At 41.0% G+C, this 25,373-nt stretch overlaps 1 protein-coding gene across 4 annotated transcripts in view; it reads right to left on the reverse strand.

Annotated features, from left to right (window-relative positions):
• Positions 1-25,373, reverse strand: part of iqce (IQ motif containing E) — a 68,352-nt gene that overhangs the window by 32,801 nt on the left and 10,178 nt on the right. For 2 of the 4 annotated variants that reach the window (XM_072559200.1, XM_072559197.1), the window contains exons 4-11: positions 24,148-24,294; positions 23,449-23,592; positions 20,619-20,689; positions 17,701-17,814; positions 13,865-13,915; positions 11,911-11,981; positions 4,965-5,037; positions 2,124-2,173 (exon numbers count right to left, since the gene is read on the reverse strand). In XM_072559200.1, coding sequence (XP_072415301.1) covers positions 2,124-2,173; positions 4,965-5,037; positions 11,911-11,981; positions 13,865-13,915; positions 17,701-17,814; positions 20,619-20,689; positions 23,449-23,592; positions 24,148-24,294 — 721 coding nt within the window. The remainder of the gene's footprint in view (positions 1-2,123; positions 2,174-4,964; positions 5,038-11,910; positions 11,982-13,864; positions 13,916-17,700; positions 17,815-20,618; positions 20,690-23,448; positions 23,593-24,147; positions 24,295-25,373) is intronic. The other 2 variants (XM_072559198.1, XM_072559201.1) reach the window with 2 other exon arrangements.

The following is a 25,373-nucleotide window of genomic DNA, read 5'->3' on the forward strand; positions in this document are numbered from 1 at the left end:
GTAGGTTTGCTCGCTGAGCTGTAGGTTTGATATCCAGACGTTTCATTACCTGGTTAGGTAACATCATCAGTGGCGACCTCCAAGTGAAGCGAAGCTGTTGTCTCCTGCTTTCTATTTATATGTTTGTCCTGGATGGGGTTCCTGGGGTTTGTGGTGATGTCATTTCCTGTTCGTTTTCTGAAGGGTTGATAGATGGTATCTAGATCTATGTGTTTGTTTACGGCGTTGTGGTTGGAATGCCAGGCCTCTAGGAATTCTCTGGCTTGTCTTTGCTTAGCCAGTCCCAGGATAGATGTGTTGTCCCAGTTGAAATGGTGTTTTTTTTCATCCGTGTGTAGTGCTACGAGGGAGAGAGGGTCTGTCTTTTTGTGGCTAGCTGATGTTCGTGTATCCTGGTGGCTAACTTTCTTCCTGTTTGTCCTATGTAGTGCTTGTGGCAGTCCTTGCATGGAACTTTGTAGATGACGTTCGTTTTGTCCGTGGGTTGTACTGGGTCTTTTAAGTTTGTTAGTTTTTGTTGAGAGTGTTGGTTGGTTTGTGTGCTACTAGGATTTCGATGGGTCTTAGTAGTCTGGCTGTCATTTCTGAACCTTCTTTGATGTATGGTAAGGTGGTTAGGGTTACTGGCTGTGTTTGGTCTGCTTGTTGTGGTTTGTTCTTGAAGAATCTGTGGACTGTATTTTTTGAGTATATGTTCTTCTTGAATACGTTGTATAGGTGGTTCTCCTCTGTTTTACGAAGTTTGTCTGTGCTGCAGTGTGGGGTGGCTCGTTGGAATAGTGTTCTGATACAGCTTTGTTTTGTGTGTTGGGATGGTTGCTGGTGTAGATAAGTATTTGGTCAGTGTTTGTCGGTTTTCTGTATATGCAGGTTTGTAGTTCTCAGTTGTCCTTTCTTTTGACTGTAACGTCCAGGAATGCGAGTTTGTTGTCGGTTTCTTCCTCCTTGGTGAACTTTATGCCTGTGAGAGTGTTGTTGATGATGTTAAATGTCTTTTCTATCTTGTCTCGTTTTGAGATGACAAAGGTGTCATCTACGTAGCGGACCCAGATTTTTGGTTTGATGATTGGTAGGGCTGTTTGTTCTAGTCTTTGCATTACCGCTTCTGCTATGAATCCTGATAGCGGAGATCCCATGGGTGTGCCGTTGGTTTGTTTGTAGATTATGTTGTTGAAGGTGAAGTGGGTGGTGAGGCACAGGTCCACTAGCTTCATGATGTTTTCGTTTGTAATGTGATTAATGGTGGTTGGGGTGTGTGTGATGGTCTCTTCTAAAAGCGTGGTAAGTGTTTCCTTTGCCAGGTCGATGTTGATGGAGGTGAACAGTGCTGTTACGTCGAATGAGATAATTGTTTCATATTCCTCTATTTTGGTGTTTTTGATGATTTTTAGGAATTCCTGAGCGGAGTGGATGGAATGCTGTGACTCTTCTACTAGGTATTTCAGTCTTGCGTGTAGTTCTTTGGCCAGTCTGTAAGTTGGTGTTCCGGATAGTGAAACTATGGGTCTGAGGGGGGCTCCTGGTTTATGGTTTTTTGGTAGTCCGTAGAATCGTGGGGTGTTGATCCCGTCTGGTTTCATTTTTTGTAACATCGCCACAAACCCCAGGAACCCCATCCAGGACAAACATATACATAGAAAGCAGGAGACAACAGCTTTGCTTCACTTGGAGGTCGCCACTGATTATGTTACCTAGCCAGGTAATGAAACGTCTGGATATCAAACCTACAGCTCAGCGAGCAAACCTACATCCTAAACCTCAACCCGAGCTACAAACCCTCACAAACCTTGCAAAATAAGGCACTAAATAAAGGTTGTTGAGAAAGCTGTACTGCTATTTTTCTAAAAAACCTATTTCAGAAATACTTTACATTTGGTTGCTCTTCCTATATCCTCTTGGGATTTGAGCACCAGAGCCATTCAACTGTAGACTGCCCAGCCTTGGCTCAGTCTGGAATGGGTTCCTTGATGATGTTTCCCCATTGTTAACTGGGGATATAGATCCAAAAATGGCTCCAAGGTGATCAGATGTGTTAGCTTCACACAGATTGATCATTCGCTTCACCCTTTAATTAGTCATCGATTCCCCCAGTGATCAAATCAAATATTTTGGTTTCTGCTTACTTCTTGTCTGCAAGCTCATTATCAGTCAACAGAAGTCGGAGTCTCTGAATCTAAAATAGAAGAAAAATGTGTGTGAAAAATAAGTATTGAAGTTTAAAAGTCTTCTTGCATGATTAGGAGTCCTTCAAGTAAAGCCTTTCAATGCTGTGTGTGAATATAGTGTCTGATGTGAACATGAGAGAGCTGCAACCTCTTAAAAAGTGCTTTTTATCTGATTTCAGCTGGACTGTATTTGTGGTTCTAGAATTATTGTCAAAGCTTTGGGATTGTGTCAGAGAACGATCAGCCTGGGCTTTTGCTTTTGATATTTATCAAGTGTCTTATACTGAGTAATGTGTGTGTGTACCTGTGTGTCTATGGTTATGTCTATGGGTTTGTATGTCCTTACCTATGCATGCATAGATAAGTTTGTGTGAGGATGTTTGTAAAAAAAGTGTGTGCGCATTGTGTACACATGCATGTCCATACAAACATGTATGTATATCTATTTTTGTGTTCATATATATTTTGTATGAATTTGTATATGTTGTATGCATACATGTGCACATGGTGGACATATGGAGACAATACCAACTTATCTAAAAAAATTATGTTTCCATACTCAGGCTCAAGTTGCTTGTTCACCCCCAGCTTTTTGCTCACAAACACAGTACCTTCCAAGCAGCACAGCAACTGAAAGGTGCCAAGCTGGCTACAGACAACTCAGCTCCTTTAAGGTGCTTCTTGCATGTGCCCATGAATAAATATTGAAGTCCCACCTGCTCCACAGGTGTGCAATAATATCTCAGAACAGGTTGATTAGAATACATTTTAAAATGTAGGTGCCAAATTTTTAAAGAAACCACCTGAGCATTCTGAAAGAAATTAGACAGAACATTTCTCAGTGAAATAGAGAATGGTTACTCTGATTGCTATCACAGGGAACTGATCTGAAAGATTGTATACAGAGCCCAGGAACAAACCAAGGAAATCAAAGATTGGTCTCTTTTCTAGTTATCTTTCTGATATGATTAGATTGTCTTGTTTTCTTGGAACAATGTGGATTAGAGGATGACCTGCTGGGGGGGGGGTTTAAAACAGCTCTCCCACATAGAGAAATCTCCAGTGACTCAGGGGATCCTGAATGAGACGATACATGTAGAGAAGATTAAATGTAACCAACTTTGGTTGGAGAGCTGGATGAACATTTGTATGCAAAAAGAGACCATTTAGTCAAAACCATCTATTCCAGAGTTTATGTCCCACACAAGCCTCCTTGCTACTTAGTTTGATCTAAACTTTATTAGTGTATCCTTCTGTTTCTTTCTGCCTTGTGTATTTATCCAACTTTCCCTTAAATGCACCAGTGCCTTTCAGCACAACCTCACACTGTCCCTTAGCGACCGTGTCTAAAAACAGGCCAGATTCTACATGCATGTTGACAGCACAAACCTGATATCACCACTATCCATCTTGACTGCTCCACTGTTTCTGATTTGTCACACTAACTGATATTCAAGTATTGGATAAACTAAAACAGACTCCAGCTTGGGAAGATCAGTCATTCACTGGGGTATTTGCTGCAAACTCTTCCCTGGCCACCATTCCGTTGATCACTCTGATAACTGCCTGAGATTCTGGGACACTTTTGGATGAATTGTTGGTTTGACTTCGAAATGACCATTTAACAGTTCTAGCACCAAAACTGCTAATCCCCCTACCTCGATAAAAGTACCCAACTCTGATTGTGTCTCAGCTCATTTGCGGTTGAAACCTTCATCCATACTTTTGTTTTCTCTGCACTTTATTATTCCAATTGGCCTCCCATCTTCCACATCACTTAAATATGCACTCACCCAGAACTCTGTTGTTCATCTCTTAATTTGCACTCTCCTACAGGTCCATCACTTCCTACTGTTACTGACCTACATTGGCACGACCAGTGAAGCCTCAATTTTGAAATTCTCATCCTCTCTTTGGTCTTCCCACTCTTTAACTTTGTAACCTATTCTAGTCTTAAATCTTTAAGATCCCTGCACTCTTTCACAGGCTGATTTTAATTTTTATACCTATTTATCTGTGCTTATCATACTTTGTCCTAAATTCTGGAATTTCCTCATTAAATCTCTCCATCTCTCTTCTCCTTTGAGATTCTCCTTTAAAAAAAACTGCTTTGACTAAGGTTTTGCTCATTGCATTTCGTTCCATGGGTCAGTGTCAAATTGTGATTGATAATTCTCATTAACACCTTTGGACATTTTGTTACATTAAAGGCACTGTATAAATGCAAGTTGTTTTAGTAGTAATTATACCAAATAAAGTCTATGTCTTCACATCACTCACCAGGTTAAGGAGTTGCTTCTGATATTTTGAAATTGTATTTATTGGTAACTATCTTATAGTTATCTCACTAAAAGTGGGAACATTTCTTCTATATCCACCCGAATAAATCTCTTTCATGAGTTTATGACCTCTGTAAGGCCTCCCTCAACCTTCTCTTTTCTTGTATCTGTTCAATGTTTCCTGATTAGTTGTAATACTTCAATTTTGGTCTACAGTGCCTGTATGTCTATCTTTCTCATAATCTGGAGACCTGCACTGTGATGAGCATTACAAGATTGTTCTAACTGCACACAAGTTTTATATGACTTTCATGCTCTTCAGTTTTATTTCTTGAGAAATAGCCATTTGTTAAAGGATCCTGCTCTGAAAAAAAATGTTGTTTCTATCTGTTCATTAAAACAAAAACCAAGTGAACAAGTTGAATATCACAAAGTACAACCGCAAAGAACCATATGGGTAAATGGGCAATTCATAAGATGTTTGGTGTGTTATTAATTGTGCCCACTTTTGTGAGCCCACCTCTTCATAATAAGTCTCTGTGGCAATCTTCATCTCTTCAATGTTAGTGGTCTTCAAGTCAGATTGGAGTTTGCTGAAAATTAGAACAACAAGTTGATGAATTAAATTTGGAGTGAACATTGACAATGTCAGGCAATGAGTTAGAGATGAATGGTACTTATGTTCTCACAAGTTATATATAATTAGTAATTAAAACACATTAAGGATGGCAGTTCAGATGCTGTGTTAAGGCTACAGCATATGGAAGTTCCTGGATACTATTGTGATTCAGGGCAAACACATCTACATAAGTGTTTGAACAGCTTCAGCTCAGAGTTTATAAACTAAAGGTTGAACCACAGACCCTGTGATGCATTAGGCAGTGGACTGTTATCTGGATTCTTTGTGCCAGGAGGTAGTTACATCACTTAGAATCGAGCCTTCTGATTCAATCAGTCATCAAGGACAGGTGGGTGTAACTGAGTGCGGTTGTTAAAGGGATCCAAAGGGTAGCAGTGCAGGATTGTCAGCCTCTGCAAATGTTTGATAGGTTTGATGTTTTCTCAGCCTGTTTTGATGAGAGTAGGGGTTGCAGGTTGGATGTGCAAACTGACCATGGCACTATGCTTTAGGAAGACAATCAGGTTAGGGGAGCATTAACGAATGTAGAGAAAGTAGTTGATAATATCTTGAAGGGGATTGACACTGTTTTTTGCGGCAAAGAGCAAGAGTTCAGACAACTGAACTGCCTACCGGAGATGGGACATCTGCTTTGGTTTGGAAAGGAATTTGCAGTAGGAGGGGAGGAGCCATAGTCTATGTTAGCACCTACATAGAACTGGAAAGAGATTCTGCATAGGAAGTATGAGGAGATAGGCACGAAGTTGAAAAGCAGAACCTGTTATAAACTCTGAATTATTATCTGAACTGTGTGCAAATTGGTATTGGATACATAAAATTAAAGCTATTAATATATACAGCTCAAAGACTGGTGTGGGGGAAGAGGTTTCCAGTTTGTGGGCCACTCGCATCAGTACTGGAGAAAGTGTGGGCTATATCGGTGGGATGGTCTACAGCTGAACTGTAGAGACTAACATTCTCATGAACTAAATAGTGTAGGCAAAGGATTAATGTGGAAAGATGTGGTATATCAAAGAGTTGAGACATGATAAGAGAGGTAAATAGCAAAATAGGAAATGAGGATCAGAGATTGGCAGGAAAGGAGCAATCAGAAAAATCTAGAAGCACATAATCAAAACTAAATATTGCAAAGATACCAAAAAGACAAAACTAAACACTGTATATCTGCATGCAAGCAACATTCATAACAAAATAAACAAATTACTTGTACACATTTTATTTATTTTATATATGAGCTGGTAGCCATTATGAAATCATGGCTTCAGGATGACATGGATTAATTCCTGAAAACTGAGGGGTATTTGACATATAAGAAAAATAGGAAGCTTGGTTAATGTGGTAGGGTAGCACTGTTAATCAAAGATAACATTTGTGCAACAGTCAGAGATGACATTGGTTTAGCGGATCAAAATTGAGAATACATGAATCTTACGATTTTTGGCTAAGTGTGATTTTGTATCAAGTCTCTTGGAGGGTTTCTGTCACTAGGCCGGTGATTTTTCTCACACTATCTTACCAAACACATCTCATGTACTCCCTACCTTGCCTCTATGGTATGCCTCACATCCAGTTCCAGTCCCATCTTATCATGCGTTGCTCTTGCCATTCACCGGATATGAGAAAAGACTAGCATTCCTTGCACCCAAGCCACCTTTAAAAGCCCATTGTGTGCCCAGAAAAACATTATCACCTCAGTGCTGCCTTGCAGAGTTCCTGCCATTTACCTTGGACATGGCCAACAGGGAGAAATTCTCACCCTGTGTTGCTGACAGGGATGTCTTGTTGTAGACATGGGACGCCCTCTTGCCCCACAACCAACAGGGGAAGACATGACATCCGACCATACCAGCCTGCTGCAACGTTAGCACCCAGGTCAGTGTAGTCTCGGCAATCTGGAGAAATGCTCAGCAATGTAGAAAGAAGGTCAATGACTTTCTCTACTTGGCCAGCATCAACCTCTGATGCCTCACACTCAAGCTATCTCTGTGACTCTGCATATCAGGCACCCAGGCTCATATGCTTTACCATTCTTACTAATTCTTCCAACATTTTCTCTCACTTGCTGTCACACACCCCAACCCCTAAACAATTAATCCTGCATGTCATTTGCACTGTATATTTGCTCAGGACACCTTCCCCACCTGCACTAAAATTAACTGCTAAATCGCCCACTTTCATTTGCCGTAATATCTACCTTTCTCTCATTGCAAGGAAAAAAAAATGCCCACAGGAGGACTGAAAGAGTCAGGATGGGTGGTGGGCTGTTTGAAATTTGGCTCCTCAACCCTGATATGGAGAGCATTCAGACTCTGTCCTGAGTGGCTGGTTGACAGTGTCCAAAGTCCTGGATTGGTATCAGAGGCTGCTCTTGACTTACTGGGACAGGACTTGCAGTGTGAAGGCAGACTCCCCTTGACTGAGGACTGCTGACAACCATGACAAGATTCCTACCTTTGTGAGTACACAAAACAGCAAAGCAAACCCAGAAGTAATTTGAGCCTGGTAGCTCTAGCTTAGGAGGCAAAGTGCACAAAGGCATAGCAAAAATCAAGGCAATGCAATGCAGGGATGGTCTGAACATCCAGGAAGGCTGAGAATGAGTAAGCGCTATTACAGCAAGTGAAAAGCCCAGGGATGCAATGTGGTCCAATTCATAAACTGCATGCATGTCCCTGACCACGTAATGTCCTTGCAGTAGGATTACAATGACACTTGCTGGTGCAGGCTGAGGTGCAGCACTGAAATATATAAGTGCCTTCTGCTGGATTGAAGTTGTGTCATGAGGGTTCTTAGAGGCTGGCACATATTGGATAACAGCTTCATGGAGATGGTATGTGTGTGGCCAGTGTCCGCATCTGCAGGTTCATGATCCATGCCACAGTCACTTGGTGGCACCTTAGCAATCCTAGCAATTTTCTGCAGCACAGATTGCTGGATTGTTCTAAAAGCCTACAGCTCCTTTGAGCAGTGAGATCTGCAGATATGATGGCAGCAGTTTGTATCCACTGAGCAGCAAGCATGTATTTCTTAAACTTCTTTCTGAGCTTCCATTGCTACACTGAGACTTCTAGTGGCTTCCACCTGTCTTGCAATGGAAGTTGAGACAATGGCCACCAGGCACTGCAATGCAACTAGGTCCATTAGTGTTGTCATGGAGTTAATCATCATTTTCACAAAGAAAAGGATGGGCTGTAAGCTCTATGTGATGCCTGCGCCATATAGGAGCTTGACTCCTCGGACACAGACAGACAGCTGTCTGGCAGGCATGCCAATGCACTGAACATCTCTGTATGCATCCTTTTCAGCATTCTCCTGTCCTTAGTTCGAAGTCCTTCTTGTACTCACTCACTAGCCAGAGCTATTCTCTCCACTTATGTTGATACCCAATAATTCACCATGTACATATCCAATCATAACACAATCCACCAAGGTACACACAATGCCAATATCCAAGGTGGCAACTGTGTATGTCAGATCAAGTGACAGTTCTTCCTCAGATGTCTGCTGTAGCTTTCTTTCTTCATCCTAGATGTGGTCAGATGGCAGATTTTGGGAATGTAAAAGCATCTAATCAGAAGGGGAGTGGATACAGGAGGAAGGAGTTGAGAAGGTTAATCATCCTGAATACTGCTGGATGCTATGGATTCTGTCACAGTAGGCCCCGTGATGCACAGCAGCATTTGCTGTGTAGGGTTCAGTAGAACACATGTCTCATGCCCTTTTGGCTTTGCTCCTCTCTGTTACAGTCAACCTTGATCTGTAAGAGAGGTCAGAATGTCTCAATTTATGTTGCGACGTGGATGGCTGTTGTACCTGCCACAGCAAAATAGTCGTAGGTATATGAAAGCAGAAAGAAGTGGGCGTGATTGTAAAGTATATGGAATTTCAAATGGAATATTTCAACATTAGGATGAGTTCCAGTGCTAAGGACGGACATGGGTGACGAATAGGACTGTGGTGTATTGAATACTGAGAGTTTGGTAATGCTGTAGGTAGGGGATATCTTGTGCAGATGCACTCACTGACCTTAACCTTCCATATAAGGTCAGTTCTTTTCAGCATTGCACTAGACCCTTGGAACCAGACTGTGAGAATTGATCTTCTTGGCCACCTTCTACGAGTTGGGTTTGAGGACTCTCTGTTCACCTCTTTGACTAAGGTAACTAGTTTTTCATCCATGAACTGTGGACTCCTCTTCCTGTCCTGGCGTTATATTTCCCTTCTCTCCAATCGCAATATCGAGAATGAGCAACATTGACCTTTCAATGCAGCCTCCCTTTAAGAACTGGTGTCTACCTGGAACATGTGCCAGTTTCTCACACTGTCAGATCTCTGCTTGTGCAGTGAGCCAGCTAGCAGCCTGAGCCAGGCTGGGCTGCATGTTGAAAGATTCATGAGCAGGCAACCCAAAGTTCACATAATACCTGTCTCACTTGAATGGGTGGGTAGACCAAGGCAAACACTGTGCATAATTGTATGCGCAACATATGTAAAAGCAAAGCAAGATGTCATTCATTCTGTATTTTTTCCATTCAAATATTTATCCAATTCTCTTTTGAATGTAACTATTAAATCAATTTTTACTATCCTTTTAGGCAGTGCAGCCCTAGTCACAACAACTAGATGTATTAAAAAATATTTTTTCACATCGCCAATACTTCTTTGGCTAACCATAATAAATCTGTCTCTTTTTGTTACTGATCCATCTGTCACTGGCATAGTTTTCCTTGGTTGACTCGACAAAACCCTTCATGATTTTGAACACCTCTGTTAAAAATGTAAATATATTACAAGAATATTATTTGAACAATTTAAATGGATGGTTTTGTGGCTGTATAATTTTTGTTAGTGTATGCCGATGGTAGCAAATGGATATTTGACAATTCTGGCTTACATACCTTATCAATTTAAGCACGAATTGAAGATTTAACACACAACACTTAGCCAATACTGTAAGATTTTCAATTAGGTAGAAAAAATGCCGTAGTAGTTATGTGCTTACCATATGCTAATATTTGGAGAATATTAACATACAGCTATTCTAAGCCCTAATACAATACATCTAAACAACTGCTCCCTCCAATGGTGCAATGTGTAAATGCAATATCTGATGCATTTTGTAGTCCCAATCTGCACAATCTTTAATCCAATGATCTCTAACACGTGCAATGTTAACCAAAACAGAGTTGGGGTACTATAAGTGGCCTTGGAAATTATCAGGATTTAGACTTTATTTGAGAAACTATATCATCTAATTTCAAACAAATATTTTAATTAGAAATGTATGGCATTACACTAAAATGAAAATGGAAAATTCTGGAGAAAGTCAGCAATTCTGAAATCATGTTTGGCGAGAATTAATACTTCAAGCCCGATATGATATTTCTTTGGAAGGATATTGATTTGAATGAAACATAATCTGGTAATATGATTGTTAAAACGGTTGTTCTGCAAAACCACACAATTATTCAGAAGTAATCCAAATGTTCTTGGAAAAACATTCAAAACCAACCTTTGAGTCATAAACAAAAGTACCTCATTAGTAAGCTTACTTATATATTCTTCTAAATTTCATTTGAATAAGTGCATACATTAATACAACAGTGACAATTAAACTTTTGAAAGATGGGCAGCTGTTTTTGTAACAGAGACAGCTACCAGAGGGAAATAAAGAATATACTGCTTTGGGGAGAAACAGCCTCTGTTGCTGCGAAGAGCAGGGGGAATTGCTTTTGTGGTAATAGCTATGCAGAAATCTTGTAAAATTTAGTCATCTGTTTGGAAAGATAAGACTGATAGCTCTTTGAGAATGAAGGAACAAGAAGTCAATGAGGTGGACTTTACTGGTAAATCTCTGTTCTGGATTACTGTGACCGAGTGAAACAATTTCCAAAGGACACCTGAATATTCACATGGAGATAAGCAACATGTCACAGTAGCTGATATTTCGATTTAGTTGATATTTAAGATCATTTAAAGAAAGTTGACTCAGATTTTCCAGTTGGCCCCAAGCTCCCATGAAAACGTCCCTTGTAGCAGTAAAAGTCACAATTAGCGACTGTTTCCCACACAATGTGGAGTTTTCACACACATTCCAGCCTAACAGTTGGAATCAGAGAGTCCTGCCCCAAAAACCTCGGAAATACCAACCAAATGCAGTTATATTAGAGTCTAGGGCAAGTAGGAGTGGGCAATGTGCCCACAATGTTCACAACTCAAGAATGAATAAAGAAAATTATGAAAAAGGTCAAGTTTCGGGCTGTCGATTCTGATTTCTGTATTCCTGGAGGTTTCAGGACAATATCTTACAGTTTAATCTTCAATACCTGGAAATTTCAGAAAAAGTTTGGAGACTTGGTAACTTTAATTAGTCCATCATCAGTGACTTTAACTTCAGCTGCTGAGGAGCTAAACTTTGGAGTCTCCCTCTGGCCCTCTCCACCTCTTTCCTTCTTTAAGACATTCCTTAAAACCTACCTTTTGATTCGATCGGATAGGCTCTTAGATAATTTGTTGGCAAGTTTTGTTAATTATTCCTGAGAAACATCTTTTTGTTCTCCCCATGTTAAAGGCACCATATCAATGCAAGTTTAGGTTGAAAATTCTTTTGTTTTTATTCCTCCCTGCCTCGACCTGAAATCTTGATTTAAGAACTTTACTCCAAAAAGAATAAAGTCCTGAACTGACTCTGAACCACAACGTTTTCAGATTTGAAATATCAGGAAGTGGGAGTAGCAAGTGCAGCACAAAATGCAATCAAGAAAGTAGATGATAGAAACTTACTGATGTCCAATATCTGAAGTAAAAGGACTGCCAGGTAACTTACTTTAATATGCTGTCTTTCTCTTTACACTGCTTCTCCAATTTATAGATTCTCTTCTTTAATCCATTAACAATCTGGGAGTGAAAGAAAAGGCATAGATAATGATAATAAATTTTGTAGAAATTTGGGAGTTTGGCTCTGCAGCTTCTGTCTCATATAGGGAGATGCATCCTTCAGATAATATTTTAAACATGTCTGCCAATGTGGATTTGGATACTAAAGCTCTCCTGGGGTTTGCGATTCTGCCAGGCCAAGATTTAAAGTACTATTTGGTTACCTTTACCCATATCGGGTGGAATACAGTCATAGAGGCATACAGTGTGAAACAGACTCTGAGGTCCAGCTATTCCATTCTGACCATAATCCCAAACAAACTAGTCCCATCTGCCTGCCTTTAGCCCACATCCCTCCAAATATTTCTTATTCATATACTTATCTAAATGTCTTTTAAACATTCTAACTGTATTCTCATCTATCACTTCCTCTGGAAGTTCATTCCACACACGAACCACTCTGTGTAAAAATGTCCCTCGTGTCTTTTTAAAAATCTTTTCCTCTCACCTTAAAAATATGCCTCCTAGTTTAGAAATTCACCACTCCAGGGAAAAGGCACTTGCTATTCACCCTCTGTACACCCCTCATGATTTTACGAACCTCCATAAGGTCATCCCTCAACCTCCTAAGTTCCAGTGAAAATAGTGCCAGCCTAACCAGTCTCTCCATAACTCAAACCCTCCATTCTTGGCAATATACTGTTAAATCTTAATAATATCCTTTCTGTAACAGGGCAACCAGAACTGGACACAGTACTCTACAAAAGGTCTCACCAATGTCCTGTATAAGCTCACCATAATGTCCTGTACAGCTGCATCATAAGGGATATTCTGATGCAGCTAAAGGAATCTTCAAAGATTACACTTGTTCCCTAGCCTTTGGAATGTGATCTAGTCAGTCTCATGCTTATTTTTCCTATTCAGAATCGGTTGGACTGGACAGGACAAGTGATGCCTTCCATGGTTCAACAGCTCAAGTCCTGGGTTCACATATATTTAATGAATAACATACCAAACAACTCAGGATGAACCCCAGAGAAAGTGTGTGTATTCAGAAGATGAAGAAAAATGAAAAATGTTAAAAGAAATAGCAAACATAAAGAGGCTAATGTTATCACATATAAGTTAATTTAAATCCCTTTGTATATGCATTCTGTTTAACTTATTATTTTCTGATTTTCTAGCACTCTTACAAGCACAATGTGCAAGATTGATTTGAATTTTCTACACATGAAAAAGACACACATTCAGGTCTATTCCATTTAACGGTAAAATGCTGAACAAATTCAGTTACAGGACAGTGGGGTGTGCTCCTCTAAGGCATAAATGTGGCATAAAGGATAGTGCCCATTATGTTGGGCAGAGGTCAGATTGCTCCTAGTAGCATTGTTCTGAAACGAGCACAACCAGAAGGAAAGAAACCACAGATGATCCACCTTGGACTGCTGTTCTGTGCCTCTTCATGCTGTGAATATTCAAACTGGCTAAATCTGTATCACTTAAAGGACAACAGGTGCACAGGAACTCCCAATTCCCATTCAGGTCACACAACATCTGATTCTAGAGTTGTATCAATTTTTTTTAATTGTTGCTGAGTCAAAATCCCGGTATTCATTACCTTACACAAGTGTGAAAGCATCTTCATCATACTCAGTACACTGATTCAAAAGATAACTCATCACACCTCTGCAAAGGTAAATAGGGATTAGCAATAACAACAACCTTTCCAGTTGTACTCATATTTCAAGAATGAATTAAAAATGTTTACAAATTAATAAATTATGAGAGGATAACTTTGTGTTTTATAAGGAGATTTACAATCCTATGGGACATATAAATATAATTATTGGCTAAGTACATGGGCTTAAAGGGAGGAAGTAATACAGACTTCAAGAATTTCTTACCTCGCTAGTATCATTCTTTTTATCAATCAAACTCCTGGCATATTCTGAACTCTGTAAAACAAGAAAATGCACAGGTGGCTTCTAGACTAAGTAGAAATGGTGGTGTTATTCACTGTAATGAAAACTTTCTTTGGGAATATTTATCATGAACTAGTAAGATCCTTATAGTGAGAAGCAGTACAGTATGTGGCCTTTATTTCTCGTTTCTCAGATTTCATTGTATGCACATCTGCAAAACTGCACTCCGTTGCACTTTGATCCATTGTGTCAGTTTCAGAAGGACGTGGCTTCAAGCTCCACACTATAGTCGCCAATGCAGATTCTGCCTATGTAAACATGTCACACTGTAATTACATTCTACAACAGAAATAGCACTGCAGCATATCAATTTTCACCTTTTTACTATTGAACATCTACCAACTCACTTTGCTGGTTCTCAAATGGTGAGAAACTTTGCTACAACAAGAGATTAAAGTATTATACAAAATAAGGGTGAACTATCTGACTTCAAAGTCAAATTAGGTATGTCTGCTTAGCCAGGTGTAATGACTACCCTTGATTTCAATTCCCGCTTCACTTGGCAAGATGAAACTTGACTTTGATGTGGGAGATTATTTAATGAAAATTGTGAATCAATGTTATAAAAATATTTTTAAGGTGAGCTCAATAAGTCAGTGTTAAGGAGAACTCGAGAAAAATCAATGCAAGTTGTCAAGTATTAAAAAGATGCAACAGAGCTAATTTCTAGAAGGACAGAATTGGAAAGCAGAGAGATTATGTTTAGTTAATCCATACTAATGGATTGTAGTGATTATAACGAGGTCAGCCAGGTGGACCTCATGGAATGAGTTTCTTGATTGAGGCTGTTAATCTGGTCCAATCAGGGAGCCCTGGCTGACAGATAAAACCAAGAGCCCGGGTGTCCTTGGAGAAGGAGCACGCGGTGTCCACCAACACCCTGGAGTTGTTCAGGGAGAGGTGGGCGCCGCAGGGAGTGGAGTGCATTTCTCCCTCCAACTCTATTTTGATTTAGTCCCTACCCTCCCCTTCACTGTTTTGATCACATAGCATTGCCCTGTGGTTTGAAGGGCAGTGCTTGTCACTGGCCACTTGGGTGTTTTTCCTATCTTCCTGGTGGTGGAAATTGAATAAAGATTCGTGCACTTTGTGTCTTTCACTGTGTCTCACACCTGCATACACACACCATGGGTGCTGGGGAAAAATAAGCACTACCGCAGTTAGGCGGTAGTGTGGGGGTAAAAAAAAAGGATAAGCAGGAATTAAAAGAACAGGAGTGGCCACACAGCATTGCCCTTTGATAAAAAAAGAAACCCAAGAGTGTTTTGATCACACAGCATTGCCCTTTGGTTTGAAGGGCAGTGCTTGTCACTGGCCACTCGGGTGTTTTCCTATCTTCCTGGTGGTGGAAATTGAATAAAGATTCGTGCACCTTGTGTTTCTCACTGTGTCTCACATCTACACACACACACACACCATGGGTGCTAGGGAAAAGTAAGCACTACCGCAGTTAGGCGGTAGTGTGGGGGTTAAAAAAAAAACAGGAGATAAGGCCACTGCTTAAAGAAAAAAAAACAGAGTGTTGTTTCCTTTCTTCCTGGTGGTGGAAATTGAATAAAGATTCGTGCATCTTGTGTCTTTCACTGTGTCCCACACTTGTACACACACACCATGGGTGCTGGGGGAAAAAAAAACCAAGAGTGTTCACACCTGCACACACACAACATGGGTGCTGGGAAAATATAAGCACTACTGTAGTTAGGCGGTAGTGTGGGGTTTTAAAAAATTTAAAAAAAGGCATTCTAGCTGGCTCTGAGGAAGCTGGATCAGAAAAAAAAAACAGGAGTGTTAAAAAGAGAGGAAAAAAAATAAACAGGAGTTAAAAAAAAACAGGAAAAAAAACAAGAGTGTTAGCATTGCCCTTTGATGTGAAGGGCACTGCTTGTCACTGGCCACTTGCATGTTTCCTTTCTTCCTGGTGGTGGAAACGGAATAAAGACTTGTGTACCTTGTGTCTTTCACTGTCTCACACCTGCACACGCACAACATGGGTGCAGGGGAAAAAATAAGCACTAGCGCAGTTAGGTGGTAGTGTGGGGGTAAAGAAAAAGAAACAAAAAAAAAGAACAGGAATGTCAGACAACCTGTTCACTCAGAGCTGGCTCTGAGGGAGCTGGATCAGTGTCAGGGAGTTCCCACATTTAAAAAAGGGGTGACTTTGTGACGGGATGCCTACATTGTGGAGTTATTTTAGTTCATAAATAATCTGGCACCTTTGCATCAACTTTTAAAGAAGGGTCAGCCTTGGAGACTATCATGTAGCTAAGCCATTGCTTTTAAGGAAGTGAAGAAACAGTTCTCATCCTCGATGGTGCTGGCACACTCTGATCCCATGTGAAATCTGGTATTGACATGCGTTGCCTCCCCATATGGTATCGAGGCAGTATTAGCTCGTTGGTGGCCCAGAGGAAAGGAACGCCCAATAGCTAATGCATCCAGGAAGGAAGATTTGATGTTCATATTTGGTGTCAGGAGGTTCCACCAATACCTTTACAGATGTAAATGTATAATTTTTTTTTAAGAAACAGGAGTGTCAGACATCCTGTTCACTCTGACAGCTGGCTCGGAGGGAGCTAGATCCATGTATAAATAAAGGGTGCCTTCATGACAGGATACAGAAAGAAAAATAAAGCCAGTAGTGTTAAAAAGACAGAGAAAAAATAAATAAGCAGGAGTAAAAAAAACAGGAGTGTTAGCATTGCCCTTTGATGTGAAGGGCACTGCTTGTAACTGGCACTTGGGTGTTTCCTTTCTTCCTGGTGGTGGAAACTGAATAAAGATTCATGCACCTTGTGTCTTTCACCTGCATACACACAACATGGGTGCAGGGGGAAAAATAAGCACTACCGCAGTTAGGCAGTATAGTGGGGAAGAAAACAAAACAGGAGTGTTTGATTTAATCCCCGCCCTCCCCTTCACTGATTGATCACACAGTATTGCCCTTTGATGTGAAGGGCACTGGTTGTCACTGGTCACTTGGGTGTTTTCTTTTCTTCCTGGTGGTGGAAATTGAATAAAGATTTGTACACCTGCACCCACAAAAAAACAGGAGTGTCGGGGGTTCTGTCACGCTGAGAGCTGCATCAGTTAAAAAATGAGAAACAGGAGGGTCAGAGGGAAAGAAAGAAAAAAAAACAGGAGTGTCAGACATCCTATCACTGAGAGAGCTGGATCAGTGTCAAGGGCTTTCCATGTGTAAATAAAGGGTAATTTGGTGATGGGGATACTGGCCTCTGTGGAGTTATTTCAGGGATGTGTGCATTATTCTAATTTCCTTTTATAAAAAAAGATTTAGAGGTACTGGAGAAGGTGCAAAAACCACAATGAGCTTATAGCCATCAGGAAAGATTGAATGTGAACTGGCTGAGCCTTGTTTCTCGAGAAAAAGATAGATGTCCTGAAAGTGCTCTGAAGACCTTTGATAGGCTAAGATGTTTGAGGAACAGTCCAAAACTAGGGATTATGACTACAAGGTCATCACTAACAAATCCAATAAGGAAAACAAAGAAAATGTCTTTATTCATAGAAAGGCTAGGACGGAGAACTTGCCACCACATGCAGTGATTGAGGCTAATAGCATTGATACATTTAAGCAGTAAAAGCTACAAAGTTAGATGAAGAGAGGGGGAAAAGGCTTATGTGGAGCAGAAACACTGGCATGGGACCAGTTTGGTTAAATGCCCTGTTTGTATGCTTTAAGTTTATATAATGCCAAACAATATGATAAGACCACTGGTTTTAGTGTGTGTTTAATTTACCTTGGAAGGATCCAACAGCTGGTCAATCTGTTTCTCTTTTCTGCTGTTTTCCTCCTCTGATCGTCTCAGCTTTGTTTTCAGGATATAATTCTCAGCCTTCTGGGTTTGAATCATCTGTGGGAAGTAGGGGGTTTGGGCAGATACACAGCATGATGGGGGAAATTAGTCACTGATTGTATTGGATTGTCTGAAAGATTTGGAATATATCAGGTACTGCACATGCTTACATCACAAGTAATAACTTCACTTTTGAACTTCAATGTGGTTCTCCTCCTTCACTCTTTCAGCTTTGCCACCAAACCGTTCATTGGGTAATATTGGCACAGAGAGAAAAGCTGTTTTTCTTTCTTTTAAGCTAATATACTTTTCTAATCAACCAATTCAAAAGGTGTTGTTACTGGAGCAGGTGGAACTTGAACCGGAGCCTCTCAGTCCAGGGGGAAGAACACTGCTACTGCAACACAGGTTTTTTGATTCGTGTTATTGAAGTTGTACAGTATCAATCATGGATCGGGGATAGCACTTTCATATTGGAGACAGAAGGCCGTAGGTTTAAGACAGTCACAAAATCTGCCTATGTATATTTGTCACACTGTAAATGAATTCCACCCTTAGAGGTGACATTCTTCAGGTATCCTCAATTCCCCACTCCAAATCCTGCAATTTCAAGTGGGATAATGAATCTCAGGGGCAGAATTGAAGAGGTAGAGATTCATTTCTCATGTTTTTTAAAATATTAATTCTTTGGAATATAGGCATCCCTGGCAAGGATGGCATTTATTACCCAAGATGCATTGAGAAGATAGTAGTAAAATGACTTCTTAGACTGCTGTAGTCTGTTCAGTGGATGTAATTCCTCAGGACTGTTTGGTAAGATATAATTCTTTGCAGAAGTTCCATATATTGAGTGGCAGTTGTCAGCTCACAGCTGAAATCACTAATTCTTTGCAGTTTCATGTCTCATTTATATCTCATTTCAGCTTTGATATTTAAATAAACCTGAACTGAATTCTAAATTTTAAAACTTTGATTTCATCCAAGCGTGATAGTATTTTGCTGGAGTCAAGACTACTCACATATGTGATTGGTAGCAGTGTTTTCTAGCTATGAATTTTGGCCCTGTTTCCAAGGCTAACCAGCTGTGTTTTGGCTATATGCTCCTGTGCCCTTAGCGACTTGTTGCCAAGTAATATTCCATTGCTTAAGAAGAGGAATTTTTCTTAATTTGTGGATTCCAATGACTTCCTGAGACTACACATGAAAAGAATGGATGGCCTTACATCAGGTGGTCAATGGAATGGAGTTCAATCAATGGATAGTATATATTTGACAGACATCATCAAGGATGGGTCAACAAACATAGCTTTACAAAGTAGGTAGATTTTGCTAAGCCCATGGGCTTTGTTAAGATATTTTGGTTTGAAAAACTATGGGATGGATAACTCAAGAGACTAGAATGTAGCAAGAAATTTGGCTTAAAGGATAATGCTTTCTGAATTTGCTCCTGCAGCTTAGTGGCAAACAGGCGACTGCTAACACTTCAGAGGGAAAGGACATCAAGGGAGTGACTAATCATTCCCCCGTAAAACTATTTGAAGAGTTGTATATAGATGGTCGTTTTTACCATTTTAGAGACATTATTAATTTGGGTTACTTTACCATTTTGGATCATGGGTATACTAATTTGGGGTTAATGTCTGCTCTATAATAAAGTTGCATTTCCTCCTTCCTTCTGATACATCTAAGTGCTCTCCTTCCTTTCAATAAAGTTCCTTTTTCTTCTTCTTTTTACGTACGTGATCACTGATATTATAAACTAAACAATTTATAATCATTCTATTATTGTTATATTCGATAAAAATTGTTTTAACATTTTCCTGGGGATTGTCACTCATCCCTATTGTATTCTAAGTGTGATTCAGAATCCAAGAGAGACCCTGCATTCTCTTACAATTGACTCTTAGCTGTATAGTGTATTTCTTTAGGATTTTAGTGACATATAAACACAGAGCTGTCTGTCTCTTCAGTTGGATGCAGAATATTTTGTAGTACTTTGTCAAAGAAGAGCTGAAATTCTCTTGAATGTCTTGGTAAATATTTATCTCTCACTCAACATCACTGAACCAGATTATCTATTTGTGGGGCAATGATGTGAACAAATTGATTAGTATTTCCTCTACATTAAAATTGAGAGTAAAGTTCAAAAGTAATTTAATCACTATGAAGCACTTTAGGATGTCCTAAGGTTGTGAAAGGCACTGTATATGTGTTAATCTTTCCTTGAATATTTTAACTCACATCAAAGCAAACAAACACATTATTATTAGATTCCCTACAATGTGGAAACAGGCCCTTTGGTCCAACAAATCCACACCGACCCTCCAAAGAGTAACCCACACAGACCCATTTCCCTCTGACTAATGCACCTAATCCATGGGCAATTTAGGATGGCCAATTCACCTGACCTGCACATGTTTGGACTGTGGGAGGAAACCGGAGCACCTGGAGGAAACCCATGCAGACATGGGGAGAATGTGCAAACTCCACACAGGCAGTCGCCCGAGACTGGAATCGAATCTGGGACCTTGGTGCTGTGAGGCAGCAGTGCAAACCACTGAGCCATGTTATTAGCCTATATAAGTGGGCAAGAAGTTCTGTTTGTGATCAATGAATACTTGAAGCCACATGGCATTCAGCACTGCTCAAGACGTCATTTAGGTTTACTATTGCTGGTAGCATCGGCAATTACACAGCATCCATGCAGAAGACCTTCCAGGTTTCTATTCTTGCTATAGTGTCCAGTGGCTGAGCTGCCACATAAAAGTGCTCAATGCCCTTGTTCAGACTTGTTGGTTACAGGAACTCCATCAACTGTAAATTGCTGAGTAACCTCTGGTCCCCATTAGGGTAGCACTCACCTTCTTTAGTTCAATGATCTCATCGTACATGTCCTCTTTCTCCTTGTAGTCAGGAGTGCCAGGGACATAACCTACAGTGCAAAGGAAAGAGGAATCACAGTGAGGAGAGAGAGGTCAGAGAAAAATGCAAGACAGAGAAAAAGAAGAGAAGGACAAGAGAATGAAACAATAAGAAAATAAAATGAGGGGAAAAGACAGAACAAAAAGAGAGACAGAGTTAACAGAAATTGTAATGAATGGTTACTATTGAACAGAGTTACAGGGATTTTTCAAACATTAAATGGGGAATATCAAGGTCAAGGAAAAGATTTCAGAGTAATATAGAAAAGTGAAAATTAAGGCCTGAATCTTTTGAGACATAGCATTATTTACCGGGTCTTCCATAGCATCCACTGGAAACCTAAACACAGCAGAATTTGGGATGTGTGATGGAGTGGAGCAGAATCCAGACATGCACATTCTGATGGCACTTGCAATTGTATGCCATACTAAAAAGTCTACGTTGAATGTTAGTGAATGAGTGAGTGGATGAATGTAACTTCACATAAGCCTGTATCCCAACACCAAGTCACCATTTATTTACATGTGGAGAGTCCTTTATACTGATCCAGCCTACTCAGAGCCAACTCTGAGAATGAGCAGGATGTCTGACACTCCTGCACTTTCTATAAACACATCCACACCAACCCTCCAAAGGTTAACCCATCCAGACCCATTCCCCGACATTTACCCCTGACTAATAACTTATACTATGGGCAATTTAGCATTGCCAATTCACCTAACCTCCAAATCTTTGGACTGTGTGAGGAAACTATAGCAGCTGGAGGAATCCCACGCAGACAGAGAGAATGTGTAAACTCCGCACAGACAATCGCCTAATTCTGCAATCGAACCCAGGTCCATGGCACTGTGAAGCAGCAGTGCTAACCACTGGGTCACCGTGCCGCCCCTGACAGTCCTGCTTTTTTTAAAAAATCAAACAATTCACCATTTACAAAACAATTAACATTAACAGCTGTATACAGAGAAACAGCAATTTTATAAGGGAGATGAACAGCAAAGCCAGGCCCCAAACCCTACCGTCAAACCAGTTTTCAGGGAAGTGAGGACAAACCTCAAATTCCAACTGTCCTGCTCTTTCTTTTCTTTTGTTCACAAATAGGAAGGATTTGGAAGGTAGGTGGAACTGGTTTAGTTTGGGATTATGGTTTGCATGGACTGACTGGACTGTTTCCATGCTGTAAGACTCTATAGCTCTATAGAGGCTGATGTTCTGTCACAAAGTCAGCCTTTAACAGTCCTGCTCCTATCTGTCAATCAGGGCTCCCTGACTGGACCAGGTTAACAGCCACAATATCCACATCCACAATATGGATTCTCCAGTTCTCGAATTACTCGGTCAAACCAATAGCATCTCAGAATTAGAGGAGGCTTGGAGTCGTAATATTCTTTAATGAAATTAGTCAACTCTTGAAAGGTTTTAATATCTCATGCCTCAGGGAAAGTTAGGCTCCCAATAACTGAAAAAGTGGCTCTTCATATGCCCCAGTGTCAGTTGCCTGGAAAAAATAACACATTCTTTGCACACGCTGGGCCCAGTCTTCAACAGCAGGATGGAACTAGTCAAGCTTCTCTTGGCATGATGCCATAAATGCTTACCCAACTCAAAAATGACTGTTGTGTATGAATTTCTTTAGGAGCATAGTTTTATCTCGGTACCATTAAAATAACTCCAGAGGCCGATATCCTGTCACCAAGTGACCTTTTATTTACACTGATTCAGCTCCCTCCTAGCCAGCTGTCAGAGTGACAGGATGTCTGATACTCCTGGGTAGGTAGATTGAGTGGAAGTCAGATTCAATTGGAGGTAGGGTGATTGGGACTGATCAGATTGGGTTATTGGGGGTATTTGTGGGTTCAGGAGGATAGCTGGGTGGTCAGATTTATAACTGGGTCATGCTTGGAATCAAGTGTTTGGGATCATTGGGTGTGATTAGGGCACAGTTGTATTGTTACCCAGGAGTTAGGCCAGGTTTTCTCTGTCTATGTTCCTAGGTAATATTCCAGGAAAGTACATCAGAACTGACTGGGGGATCTTAGGGACCAGTACAATTCTCCACCATAAATTTAGCTTAAATTTGCTGGGCAATTTCATACAAATTTATACATCAGAACTTCCATGTGGTCCTGAAGCACATCTGTGATTGTACATCAGGTCTCAGACAATCTGGTGAGTGTAAGGTTTGGTAGTATCATTCAAGAAACAGCTGATGTAGTGATATAGAGATTGTTAAATAGTTTTGCAAGGATTAGATTAGATTAGATTACTTACAGTGTGGAAACAGGCTCTTCGGCCCAACAAGTCCACACCGACCCGCCGAAGCGCAACCCACCCATACCCTTTACCTAACACTATGGGCAATTTAGCATGGCCAATTTACCTGACCTGCACGTCTTTAGACTGTGGGAGGAAACCGGAGCACCCAGAGGAAACCCACGCAGACACGGGGAGAACGTGCAAGCTCCACACAGTTAGTTGCCTGAGGCGGGAATTGAATCCAGGTCTCTGGCACTGTGAGGCAGCACTGCTAACCACTGTGCCACCGTGCCACCCAAAATGATCATGAAAAGGAACTTCATGGCCTGTTATCCTGAAGCATATTGTGGCCTTGACTGTTGTTACTTAGATATTGATTTTGGAAAGTGGAGAGCAACAGGCTAAAAAACCCTTGAAAATCTTCTTGAAACCCAACATTGGGCCACTAAGAAGGCCAATTTCTTATTTTGAGTCTATTTTTAAAAGGGGAAGATGTTTATAAAGAATACCCACCATTACTGGCTGATCGGGAATGCTTTGGCTTTTTCATACCAAGAGCATCTTTCAGATATTCCGGTGTACTTGTGTAGCTCGAGTTCCGACTGTATCCAGAGTTATACTCAGTCTTCAGTGACTGGGACAGAGCTGAGGGAACAACTGTTATAGCAATGTGATAACAATGAGAATCACAACACCCTTATACTCAAACATGCTAACATATCAAAAAGCTATGTATACGCATATATGAATCCGTAGGTACATATATGCATAAGCACACACAGACTGGGCCGGGTTAGGTTACTTGTCTGCGATCAAATGAAGCTATAGGCCGCATTGCTGGTGGTGCTCTTCCATCAATTCCTTTAACTTTCAAATCTGCAGAACTGAACTCAGATATAGAAATGTAAGCAAAGTTAGGGTCAGATTCAAATGTGAGGCCTCCACCATTCAAACTGACAAGTCTGAAGTGGCTATTGTCCTTCAACATGGAACCAACATGGGAGAGGGGGATAATGGAGGGGAGGAATGGTGAACGGAAAGGAGGGAAGTGAAAAGGAGAAAAGCAAAAATGGAATGTGAAAATGATTAGAGGGGGAGGGATGGTTAAGTCTGTTGGGAGAAGGGAGGGATAGGAGAGAAAAGAGAAGAGGGGAGAGCTTGAGAGGGAAGAGAAGGGGAGGAAATTGGATGACCTATATGGCTGTCACTTACCGGCACCCTGTTTAAGTGATGCCACCCACATCTCTCTCGGCACCTTGGCTGATGGGTTTTCTATGTGCATAGTCCCTGTACCCTTTAATGACCTCCATACAGCTGCCTTCTTTGGATGCAAGTATGTGTTTGAGAGATACGGGGATTCTGTAGGAAGAATGAAGTGTGAGATAAAGTCAGTAAGCAGGATTTCAAAGATACCTTGGACAGCAGTACTTGCAACAGCATACATCTCTACGACTCTAAGACCCTGTTTGTGGCTTTTCTGCCTTCAAATGTCAGCTGTGGTTCAGTGATACTACTTTTACTTCTGATGCAAATGTTTGAGGGGTCAACTCTCTTTGTGGGTGGCACGGTGGCACAGTGGTACAGTGGTTAGCACTGCTGCCTCACAGCGCCAGAGACCTGGGTTCAATTCCCGCCTCAGGTGACTGTCTGTGTGGAGTTTGCACATTCTCCCTGTGTCTCCTCCGGGTGCTCCGGTTTCCTCCCACAGTCCAAAAATGTGCAGGTCAGGTGAATTGGCCATGCTAAATTGCCCATAGTGTTAGCTAAGGGGTAAATGTAGGTGTACGGGTGGGTTGCGCTTCGGCGGGTCGGTGTGGACTTGTTGGGCCGAAGGGCCTGTTTCCACACTGTAAGTAATCTAATCTAATCTCTCCCTCCGAAGAATTGGGCACACAATCCAGGCTGTTAGTTCACTGAAATAGTGAGAAAATGCTGCTCTCTTGGAGATGGCATCTTTTGGATGCTCAGTTATACTAGAGTCATAGAGATGTACAGCATGGAAACAGACCCTTCGGTCTAACCTGTCCATGCCGACCAGATATCCCAACCCAATCTAGTCCCACCTGCCAGCATATCCCTCCAAACCCTTCCTATTCATATACCCATCCAAATGCCTCTTAAATGTTGCAATTTTACCAGCCTCCACCACATCCTCTGGCAGCTCATTCCATACACGCACCACCCACTGCATGAAAAAGTTGCCCCTTAGGTCTTTTTTATATCTTTCCCCTCTCGCCTTAAACCTATGTCCTCTAGTTCTGGACTCCCCAACCCCAGGGAAAAGACTTTGTCTATTTATCCTATCCATGCCTCTCATAATTTTGTAAACCTCTATAAGGTCACCCCTCAGCCTCCAAAGCTCCAGGGAAAACAGCCCCAGCCTGTTCAGCCTCTCCCTGTAGCTCAAATCCTCCAATCCTGGCAACATCCTTGTAAAT

Source organism: Chiloscyllium punctatum, chromosome 40, assembly GCF_047496795.1.
Source record: "Chiloscyllium punctatum isolate Juve2018m chromosome 40, sChiPun1.3, whole genome shotgun sequence".
In the NCBI taxonomy this organism is placed as follows: Eukaryota; Metazoa; Chordata; class Chondrichthyes; order Orectolobiformes; family Hemiscylliidae; genus Chiloscyllium; species Chiloscyllium punctatum.